The following is an 11904-nucleotide window of genomic DNA, read 5'->3' as shown; positions in this document are numbered from 1 at the left end:
TGATTTTGTAGATATTTATTTCAGTCAAACAAGACCTACAGTTCAACACAGAATATTTGCCTACATGCAAAAAACTATTTGAAATGAAGAAATCAGAAACGGAAAAAGGTCCATTTTGTATGCTATTTCTTTTTTTTTTACGACAATAAGGATTCGGCTTTTAATGATGTTGATGCAAATGATTATAGAATGACAATATCAAATGCACAAAAAACATTTCCATTCTATTGGAGCTGTTTTGAAAATTGTATATCATTTTATAACAAAACATAAAATTTTCATTAAAGTTAATAAACACGCAGAATGTGCAAATGTCTGTGTCCTTCAGTTGTAAACCCTGAATTTCAACTGATCATTTCAAGCCAGCAGCCAAACTGGTTTTTCTTAAATCAATGCAAGCCCTGCCTATTGTTAACGACATCCATATAAAGAAACAATATAGTACTGTTTGTATTGTCAACATATACATATAACACACTCAAGACTTTCGTGCCAAAATATCCTCGATGTAAGAATTCTTCTTGGCCTTGATTTCCTTCTTAAAACTTTCTACTTTCTCTTCAAGTTCTTTGTCTGTCAGCTTGTCCACTGGAAGTGCTTTCACCTTGGCTAAAAAGTCTGCAATGAGTTGTTCTCCTTCCTGAAGACATAGAAAAAATTACCTATAACTGAAAGCTGAAATGGTTTCCCCACATGCATCATTGGCATGAAATTTCAATACAATTTGAGACATATCTCGCCAACATTGACCTGATACTCCATAAGCATAAAGTACAAACATGAAATGTGTCATACATTTATACATTTGATCATTTTACACTAGGTAAATGATGACACATTGAATTTATGGAATATTCATGTATGCAATTAACTTAACAAGATTCCAATATTTAATGTTTACATTAAACGTATGCACAAGTTAAGTTCAACTTGGAACACTATGACTAGAGCAAATTTCAGCATATGCACAAAAAGTATTTTTGTGCAACATTTTCTTCTTTTTTTCTGTAAGCACATTATAATGGCTATTTTTTCTAGACATCTTTTTACAGTCAAATGTTTCAACTTTATAATTGTGCTCAAATAGTTTATACTTTTTATCCAGTTGTTTACAAAATTGCATAAAAATACGATCTGAATTTTTTAATCATTTTATGGCATTTAAGAGGCTTAGAACTTTCATAGAAAATATGATCTTATATTTGTACTTAAGTACCTAAGATTTTGATAATACTACCACTGCATTAAGAACTGATAAAGTTCCAACTGGCACAATAAACCAATCCACAGATTCCCATATAAGTTCTGACCTGTTTCACCAGTTTTCGTTTCTTCACCGCGGGTTCATCCTCCCCCTCCATTCCAGTGCCAGACAGACTGATAGACTGATAGTCCTCCAGCTCACATGCCTTTTCACGTGCAAACTGAAACCAGTCAAGTTGGATCAAACAGTCCAGTTAGCACCAAACAGTCCAGTGAGGACTTAACCCTTTGCATGCTGGGAAATTTGTCGTCTGCTAAAATGTTGTCTGCTAAATTTCTAAAATTAGCATTTTCTTTGATTTTTTTTTCCAAGAATACTATCAGAATAGCAAACAGTTTGGATCCTGATGAGACGCCACGTTCTGTGGCGTCTCATCTGGATCCAAACTGTTTGCAAAGGCCTTCAAAATCCGGTTCCAGCGCTCAAAGGGTTAACTGTCCAGTGGAGATCATAACAGCCCAATAAGAACCAAACAGTCTAGTAAGCAAAATCAGTCCATTGGGAAAAAAATCAGTCCATTGAGGACTAAACAGTTAAGCAAGGATCAAACAAACCACTTATACAAAACAGTCCATTTTAGACAAAACAGAACATGTAGGACGAAGAAGTTGCGTGATGATCAACAGAACAATTGAGACGAAACAGTCGCTTTAGGACCAAACTGGGAACACATATAACCACAAGGAAATTGCTACAATGTCATCATTATTGGATCATCTGTGGTTTTAATAGATTTTGAATAAATATCATATGGTAATGAAAATCCTTTTTCATCCAGCCTGTTACATGTCCATTTCCATTCAAAGTATTTTTAACACAAAAAATAAATTATGTTCTACAAAGTAAAGTCGTATTGTACTGTCAATAAATATGAGCTCTGGTGCCTACCTCGACTACATGCTTGGGGAAATGTGCCAGCTCTGCCACATGGATTCCAAAACTCTGGTCACAAACACCTGCAGGTAAAAAAGCTCAGCGTTATCAAATACTGGTCAAACACGTTTTCAAATACTGGTCAAACATGTTATCAAATACTGGTCAAACACGTTATCAAATACTGGTCAAACACGTTATCAAATACTGGTCAACTACGTTATCAAATACTGGTCAAACACCTTATCAAATACTGGTCAAACACGTTATCAAATACTGGTCAAACACCTTATCAAATACTGGTCAAACACGTTATCAAATACTGGTCAAACACGTAATCAAATACTGGTCAAACAGCCTAGTTATAAGGGACTACACTTTCTGCCTTAACTGGATTTTCACTGAGGAAATACCTCTTAAATGAAAAATACCATAAATAGTATGTGTCGTCCCTGTTAAGCCAGTGCAGACTGCAAAGGCTAATCTGGTGCAACATTTTACACTCACGCATTAAGCCACATTTTCCGAGAGTGCTGATCATTTAACAAAAATGTACACAAACAAGTTCAGCTCTTGCGCCACATATATTTGGGATATTAAACGGACAGAATTTAAATTTTAACTTATGGACATTTCTATGTTTAAACGTATCAAAACAGTCTTTAGCCATTATAAGGATAACAGCCTTAAAGAAGAAGATTAATACAGGTTTATTTTCAAACATGCCTGTAAATCAAATTTGTTTTCCTGCAAATTTACTCAACAAGTATCTAGCAAATAGTCACATTTTGCTACAAATACTGCATGTGTATTTTTTGGAGGCTTTCCCCCAGTTTATATTATAAATACAATTGACTGGCAGTTACTCTTCTATGATTGAGTAGATGAATTTTGATTTAACATTTCAGCTGTGAACATGTTCATTAGCCGCTTAATTAACTTCACATCCTTCGTAAAACAAAACAGAGAAATCAATAGTTTTTTTCCGTTGATCAAATATCATTAAGTCCCCAACCCAGTCACATAACTTGTATGGGGATTGGTAATACAAAATTCTACTGGGAGAACGTTACCGGTAATTGACCGCTGTCAAATAATGAATAATTTTGATACACCAAAAACCCCAATTAAACAACCTAACAAACAAGTTTACAAAGTGCCTATTTTACCTGGTTTCACTTTGTACAGGAGCGTCAACGTGTTGTTGGAGGTCAGAGCGGTCACATGGAGATTGTTCACAGTGGGCACCTTGTCAGCTAGGGCCGTGAGCTCATGGAAGTGAGTCGCAAACAGACAGAACGAGTTCAGCTTCGTGGCAATGTGTCTAGGGAGGTAACCAATGTCTGGTGTATTGCAATTTATTCGTGAGCATGAGTGGAATACAGGTAAATAACCAACAAGTTATTTATCATTCAATAAACATATTATAAAGTGTATTTTTTGTGCGTGTTATTTCATGTATACTTACGCTTTTCAGATTTATTATGTAAATTTATGGAATAGTATATTCTTTACAATATAAAAACTTCTATACCGGTAACTAAACAAGAGCACCGCATAACGGGTGCCAACGCTCGGCTGCCGGTGCAGTTTCAATAAATGAAAGCTTGAAGTTTCAATGTTTTACGTGGAAGCACTTTGATTTTAAAGCAAATTGTCAAGGTTTTAGCACGATGTTGGCGGACAACAAGACGAGCTGGCTATGACAATACCTCGGGTTTTCTCCAAAAACAACGAGCTAAAAAATGACAGAAATTATTTTGTTAGTAAAAGGATCACAATTTCTACTTTTTTAACAAACATGAAAATGACACAAATGCCATTAAATTGGCTTCTAATTGTAAATTCCACTTGTATCAAAAATAACTGGAGGTTTTATAGAGGTGCTGATGTTCAAAGGCTGGTTAAAGTGTTTTATTAAGTTCAGCCCTTATGCCCTATGGCAGCAATACTTTTCGAGAGACAAAAGTTTCTAAAAAATGCATTTTTTGCCACACAATGTGTGTCCATTAGTGTTGAAAACATATAAACCAATATATGGAGGTGCACAACTTCAAATGCTGTTTATTATGTTTGATTGTTAAGTTTTTGCCTTCTAGAAGCAAGACTTTTTTGAGTTACAGGACACGGAAGTATAACATTGAAAAATCAATCTTAAAAAGGGACCACAACTCTGATTGTGTAGGAACATTCCATTCAAATTATGGAGGATCCTGGTTGCTTTGTTTGTAAAGTGTCAGCCCTCTATCAAAATTACTTTGAAGTTACACGGGACGCAAGTTAAAACGTGTAATTTACACTGCAACTCCAATATATCGCGGTTGAAGGGGTCCAAAGATCGCGACCGTGATATATCCGGCGCGCGATATAAATTGTCAGTTTATTTATGCATGTATATGTATACATTAGCATCATTATGCAATCTCAAAACACGCTTTTTACCAACCTTATTCAAGTTTGTGTTATATCCATATGTCATTAATTGGTATAACACAAAACATTATTCCATGTGAGTATTTTCAAATGCGTATAATTAAATTTTTAATCCGAAAAACATTGCCGAGTTTTATTGTTCAAGAAAGCATGCACAAATTAGACCAATGTACAAAATGACGTCATTCATTGCTCATGAAAAGCATGCACAGCATGGGGTTTAATAGTAGAGCATTGTGACTAACTGATCTATATTGTATACTGTATCTAACGCACACAGATTGTTGAGATAGGTCAGTATTGACTTGTGACATTTACTGTTATAATTGTGTACACCTTCATGTGTGCACTGGTGCGTTTCGGCAGTTCAAAGCAAATTCAATAGAGAAATGTAACACCCGAAATGACCTGTCATGTTTGACAAATGGGTCTTTTGTTTATCGCAGTACACAGGTGTTAATGTGATGTACAATGTAAGCAAACAATCTGGTCAAAACTGGATTATGACTGTTGGATTAAAGTTGGTGAAAAAAAGGGAAAAATACTTGCTTGAAACGGATTTTAATGCATCAAATTCTCAGATAAAAACATTTTATTTAATGATTATGCTCGTCAGATTTTTGGGAGCCATAGCCGATTCGCGATATATTGGACAACGCGATATAACGGACCGTGATATATTGGAGTTGCAGTGTATTGCTAACAAGAGATGTGTTTGTCAGAAACACAATGCCCCCTATTGCGCCACTTTGAAAAAAAATAATATTTTTTTACCTTTGGCCTTGAAGGATGACCTTGACCTTGAACTTCCACCACTCAAAATGTGCAACTTCATGAGAACGCCGCTTTGAAATTATTTATTTTTTGACCTTGAAGGATGACCTTGACCTTTCACCACTCAAAAGTGTGCAGCTTCATGAGAACGCCTTTTTGATTTTGTTTTATTTTTTAACCTTTGACCTTGAAGGATGACCTTGACCTTGAACTTCCAACACTCAAAATGTGCAGCTCCATGAGAACGCCGCTTTGAAATTTTATTTTTTTTTACCTTTGACCTTGAAGGATGACCTTGACCTTGAACTTCCACCACTCAAAATGTGCAGCTTCATGAGATACACATGCGTGCCAAATATCAAGACGAAGTTGCTATCTTCATTATTGAAAAAGTTATGACCAATGTTAAAGTTTTCGGACGGACAGACGCCATATATTTGACCTTGAAGGAGACCTTAACCTTCACCTTTCACCACTCAAAATGTTCAGCTCCATGAGATACACATGCATGCCAAATATCAAGTTGCTATTTTCAATAGTGAAAAAGTTATGGCCAATGTTAAAGTTTTTTTCGGACGTAAGGACAGACTGACATTATACACATACTGGCATACTGACATACACACATACTGACAAACTGACTGACGGACAGTTCAACTGCTATATGCCACCCTACTGGGGGCATAAAAATAGAGCCCTGTGCAAAATCTGCCAGCGAAAGTAAGAAATTGTGCACCTTCATATGATGGTTAATATGTTTGTAATGTTTCAATCGACTAAGAGAAATCTTTTTGAGTTACACATAACTTGGTTAAAACATATTTTTGTATAAAAGGGGCCCATAACTCTAAAAACCTGTGAACTAAAATATGAAGGTGTGCATGTTCAGCCCTCTTTCAGCGAATACTTTTGTTAAAAATGGCATTTTCTGCTTAAAGAAGGCCATGACTCATGTTGTCAAAAATATCTGAACGAAAATATGAAGTAACTTAATATGCTGATTAGTATATTTGCAAAATTTCAATCCTGTAGCACCAATGTATTTGAGTTACGCACAACACAAAACAGAGCGACACACGGATGTAAAAACAGACAAAGGGTGAATCTATATGCACCATGTCATTAAGTCATGATAAAATATATCTTATTGCCTTTTTTGTAAATATTCAATAAAAACTATAGTCTTTAAATATCATGTATAAACCAGAATGTTACTACAATGATAGTTATTAATATGATCTATTTTAAATGGTCACTTGTGGTAGTATTTGTGTAAAACAGCAATAACCTACTCAGAAATTGCCCAGGCCAATCCAAAGCCATCATAGGTTGAAGTACCTCTGCCGAGTTCATCTATGATTATGAGAGAATTGTCAGTGGCCGACTGAAAATACAATATTTGATAATGAGGGAATGGGTACTCCCTGACTTGGCATCTGGCTGACATGTCAAGAAGTCATAATACATATAGGCAATTTAATATGAAGAATAGCTGACCTGAGCACTAATCATAGGTAAAAATGTTAATCACTATTGAAAGAAGTGTTTAAAAACGTATGTTTAATGTATAATGTATGAACAAATCATTGTGGGCGAAACTGATTTGGAACAAATATAAACAAAGATCAGCAGAAAAATGTTGCTTGTATGAAAGTCCATTTCTTGTATTGAAACATGCTTTAAATGACTGTAGATGCAATTTGTAGCACAACATTTTTCAGTGATCTTTAAGTGCTTAACTTATAACCCAATATCTGGCTAACTTTAACCTCAAACACAAACTCTTTAATTATCCCTGTGTTATAGTGGTTATTTTGTTCGCCTAGAGACCATCTGGTCACATGTGGGAGCGTTCTTAGGATCTCCCCAAACATACCAAATACTAGTTCTACCCAGGATACGGACTCGAGAGCGTCTCAATATGCCTTAGGGTTTTGATGCAATCGAGCTAAAATAAATACAAAACAGGTACTCTGAGAATGGCGGCCGTTTCCAGCATCTCTGCCATGAACGTGGAGACTCCCTTGAGCTGGCTGTCCCCGGCCCCCACCCTGGCTAGCACGCTGTCAACTATTGTGATCTCTGCCTCACTACAGGGCACATAGCAGCCGAGCTGGGCCATCAATACTATCACTCCCACCTGATGGGGGAAGGAATTATTCTTTTGATCGATTTTAAAATTTAATAAAGTTCTTTTTTACTCTGGTAAATCATTAATTAATAAATCAAAATTACAAACTATCATAGATGGCTCAGCGATTCTGTTGTCAGATCTTGTTTTGTCTTAAGAATTTTAGCAAGTTGATAAGATTCTGCACCCAGGACCTGCTATTAGTTACAAAAGGTTGAACTCTAGCCCTGACTGACAAGTATTTACTGGTGAATTAATGTAATTGTGCTCTACAAATAAATTGTTCAATTTTATATTTAAAAAAATTTATAATGTACTTACTGAGCGAATGTAGGTTGACTTTCCTCCCATGTTTGGGCCAGTAATGATGTGAAACATTTCTCTATCTGAAATAACAGCCAGCACATGTAAAAATCTTCTTCTGGATACATGTAAAAAGATAATAAGTATTTTCTTTTTATTATTTTAACGTGTGATGAAATTTTCTGTTTTTGCATGATTTGTTTTAGAAACCCAAAAGCTAATAAAAGCAAACAAGAGAATTATAACAGGTTTCAATAAGTTTTTATATTGTTAAATGTACAGTATCCATGTACCTGTCTGTGCGGCAAATTGTAGAATTGTAATATTTCATGTATTTTTTTTTATTATAAAGAAATACATCTATTTCAATGTTAAATATCATCCATTTTTTGTATAAGCAGCCATGGCCTGAAATGCTTAGTTTTGGTGAAAAGCAGAGTCCAGCAAGCAAAGGTATAACTGTTTTTTGTATTGTTTTTTTTTTTGGCTCCTTGTGTCCCCCTGTTTCACCCCTATCCCTCACCTCTGTAAAAGGAGCCCCTTATTTCACCTACATCCCTATTCTCTCTGAAGGAGCCCCTTTTTCACCCAGATGCCTTACCTATTTGTTATAGAGATTCTTTTTACCCCCCTCTCTTATACCTCTCTGAAATGAGACATCGTTGGGGATGAATGCAATATCATCCTGCATCTCTAGGCATGGATGCCGGGCCTCCATCAATCGGATCACTCCTGAGCCTGAAACAGGGACAAAATCACTCCTGAGCCTGAAACAGGGACAAGCAATCTGGGTCCTCTGAATAACATTATAACATCAGTGATTTTTTTTTGCTAAAAATTACAGCAGATTTTCGGCTGCTTCCCAATCGCAACAAGAGCTGTCAGAGGACAGCGCGCTTGACTATTCGAGTGCTTGACATTATAACGCAAGCCATCATGGGGAAATTGTTCTTATTCAATAAAAAAAAAATTTGGGGAGGGGGGGGGGGGTGAGAGGGGGGTATAATGTGGGGTGTGGTAATTTATTAGATGATGTTTAAAAAAAAAAAAAAAAAAAATTGAGGGGGGGTGAGAGGGGGGTATAATGTGGGGTGAGGTAATTAATTAGATGATGTTAAAAAAAACATTGGGGGTGGGTGGGGTGGGGGTGAGAGGGGGGTTATAATGTGGGGTGTGGTAATTTATTAGATGATGTTTAAAAAAAAATTGGAGGGGTAGGGGGTGGGGGGTGAGAGGGGGGTATAATGTGGGGTGGGTAATTTATTAGATTATGTTAAAAAAAATTAGGGGGGAGGGGGGGGGAGGTTGGGGGGGAGGTTGGGGGGGGGGAAGGAATTCTGGGTAGGGGCATGGGGTATTGTTTGGGTGGAATCCATTGTGGTATTCAGATAAGTGTTGTTTTGTCAAAGTAATAATAAAATGTGATCATAAAGAAGTTATGGCAATTTAAGCAAAATGCTCAATTATCTAAGTGTAAAAGGGGCCATAATTACAATGTATGTAAAAATGCTTGATACAGTGGTCTGCTCTTGTTTATAGGTTGGGGTCATGTTGGTAAGTATGCAACATATAAAAGCAATATGTCAAAGGATATAGGAACTATTTGGGGTAGTACGCAAACTTTAACATAGATTTATCAATAATATGCATATTCTAAGTATAACAGGGGCAATAATTATGACAAAATGCTTGATATAGTTGTCTGCTCTTGTTTATAGGTTGGGGTGATGTTGGTTAACAAGTATGCAAAATATGAAAGCAATGTGTCAAGGGACAAATAAAATATTTGGGGTAATACGAAAACTTTAACATTTGCACGCAGAAGCCGACGCCGGGGTGAGTAGGATAGCTCTACTATATATATTTCATATATAATAGTCGAGCTAAAAATCGACGTTTTTCCCCAAAAAGCTGACCAAAATTTCCCAAAAAAGGCCGATCTTTTTTTCTTTCTTTTTTATTCTTTTTTTTTAAGTAAAAAGTCTCTAATGACTTGATTTCTTAACTCTAGATCTCAACTTTTTATTTAAACGTCCTAATAAAAATATAACTTTAATTTAGTCCTTTTTGTCCATAAATAATTCCCAAATTTGCCATTTTTATCATTTAAAACAATCCCAATAGACCAGACTCCTTTTCCCAAAATGGATAGAAAAACCCCTGAACATGCACTTGAAAACAATTTTAATTCTGTTACTTATAATCATATTTATAATGCTTAATTTTTCCCAATTTCATGGTTTATCGCACTATTTTTCCCAATATCATGGTTTATCACGCTTATTTTCCCAATTCAACATTTATGAAGCGCAAATCAGGCTGCTTACCCAAGCAAACAAGAGGTCTTGAATCCCCTTGGATACTCCCCTTGGACCAGAGGGTACTACACAACTCTTATATAAAAATGTGTCATGTCTGCACAGAGGTCTGAAATTTTGCCCATTGAAATTTTTAGCAGGAAAAATCAATTATTATATCTATCATTAAAGATTATTTTTTACGTCAAGTGGCTGTATTTAAATACCTGCAAATTTGTATGTTTTATTATTGAAGAGTGTAGAAGAATGCCTGGGGACCAATTTGTGTCTATATACCGAGGCACAGACATCCAAGGTGATGCCAGTATAAATATTGGTTAAGGCAGGACAACACTCTTAGTAAATGAACCACCCACCTTTCTCCCTGATGACCGGTCTCACATAGGGTATCGGGGCACACGTGGAAATCTGGGCAAAGCTGACCAGAACGTCCAGTTGGGCGAGAATGTCATTCATAACCAACATCGGCTCCACGTAGCCAGCTGAGCAGAAAAATATCACATGGATAAATGTGGATGACTATGAGCCTTGGTCTGGGATATCTGGGCTAAATGCATGTGAGTTAAGTGTCTTCCCAGATTAGCCTGTGCAGTCCACACAGGGTAATCAGGGACTGACACTTTCCTGCCTTTAGTGGATTTTTGTTCAAAAGAGACTTTCTTTAAAGGAAAAATTCCATAAAAGCAGAAAGTGTTGTCCCTGATTAGCCTGGGTGGCCTTCACAGGCTTATCTGGGATGAGGCTTTAAGCACGAGAATTAAGCTCAGTTATCCCAGAAAGAGGCTCATGTAATCTCATCTAACAATTCATCAGTCATACATTCATACACTCATAGCCATAATAGGTAAATGTTGCAGGGCTCCAAAATATGAAAAGTATGTAAATGTTTATATTATCAGTCGTGGACAGTTGAGGGCCAGAAGGGCTTATAAGTCTTCTTTGTATATATGCTGATAGGACCTCCTGGCATTCATGGTACAATTATCAATTGAGAGCCAGTAGGACTTATCAGCCTTTTTTGAACATATGCTGATAAAAACTTCTGGCATTCATGGGGCAATCATCGGTTGAGAGCCAGACGGGTTTATCAGCCCTCTATTTACATATACTGGTAAGACCTTCTGACTTTCATGGATAGACATTTTAAGATAGCCAAAGTTTGAAACCTATCAATGCTGACCAGTATCCTTCCTGTTATGACTCAGTTTTCGGACACTTAAAAAAAAATCATATCCAAAAATCACGAAGTAGTTTACAAATTCAGAGACACTATAAATCAATATTGCTTCGATGATCGAAAATGGGCAGGAAATGAGCCCAAATTGTTTCAAGGAATAGTAGCACATGATTGTAAAATACCATGCCGTATAGTATAAATTACTTTAATAGATGTTTCACTTACAGCTGTTGGGTGAAACGATGTCAACTTCCTGTATACATAAGTATTCACCCAATATCACAAATGTAATTGCCTATTGATTTAAGGCATTCGTCTGCCAGGTTTATGACCTTATTGCGGTTGAAAAAACGCATGATTGAAGTGTCATCAGATAAGAGTTTTGGTAATTCAGCATTGTAAAATAAATTGTTGGAAAATTAAGATTCTTTTTGCTAATAACAGGGGTGTTCAACAATTAAGAGTGTCCGAAAACTTTCAGTAAGTAGAGTATCTAAATACTACAGGACAAAAACTACTTCTTACCATTTTGCATAGAGAACCTGAATGATAAATATTAAATAACAAAAAAATTTTTTTACCAATTTGTTCATGAATACATTTCATTTTTCAGATTCAATTTTATGTCTAC

The 11904-nt window shown here is 36.1% G+C and overlaps 1 protein-coding gene across 1 annotated transcript in view; it reads right to left on the bottom strand.

Annotated features, from left to right (window-relative positions):
• LOC127852333 (DNA mismatch repair protein Msh2-like) overlaps window positions 1–11904 on the bottom strand; it is a 38688-nt gene continuing 26784 nt past the window's right edge. Inside the window, exons 17-25 of the mRNA XM_052386271.1 lie at window positions 10453–10578; window positions 8421–8516; window positions 7797–7861; window positions 7317–7484; window positions 6637–6728; window positions 3307–3461; window positions 2153–2220; window positions 1311–1424; window positions 1–640 (exon numbers count right to left, since the gene is read on the bottom strand). Of these exons, the coding sequence (XP_052242231.1) occupies window positions 479–640; window positions 1311–1424; window positions 2153–2220; window positions 3307–3461; window positions 6637–6728; window positions 7317–7484; window positions 7797–7861; window positions 8421–8516; window positions 10453–10578 (1046 nt within the window). The 3' untranslated portion in view covers window positions 1–478. The remainder of the gene's footprint in view (window positions 641–1310; window positions 1425–2152; window positions 2221–3306; window positions 3462–6636; window positions 6729–7316; window positions 7485–7796; window positions 7862–8420; window positions 8517–10452; window positions 10579–11904) is intronic.

The sequence above is a fragment of the Dreissena polymorpha genome, chromosome 12 (assembly GCF_020536995.1).
Source record: "Dreissena polymorpha isolate Duluth1 chromosome 12, UMN_Dpol_1.0, whole genome shotgun sequence".
Classification (NCBI taxonomy): Eukaryota; Metazoa; Mollusca; class Bivalvia; order Myida; family Dreissenidae; genus Dreissena; species Dreissena polymorpha.
Note: the sequence above shows the minus strand (reverse complement) of the source record. Positions and strands in the feature narration are given on the sequence as shown.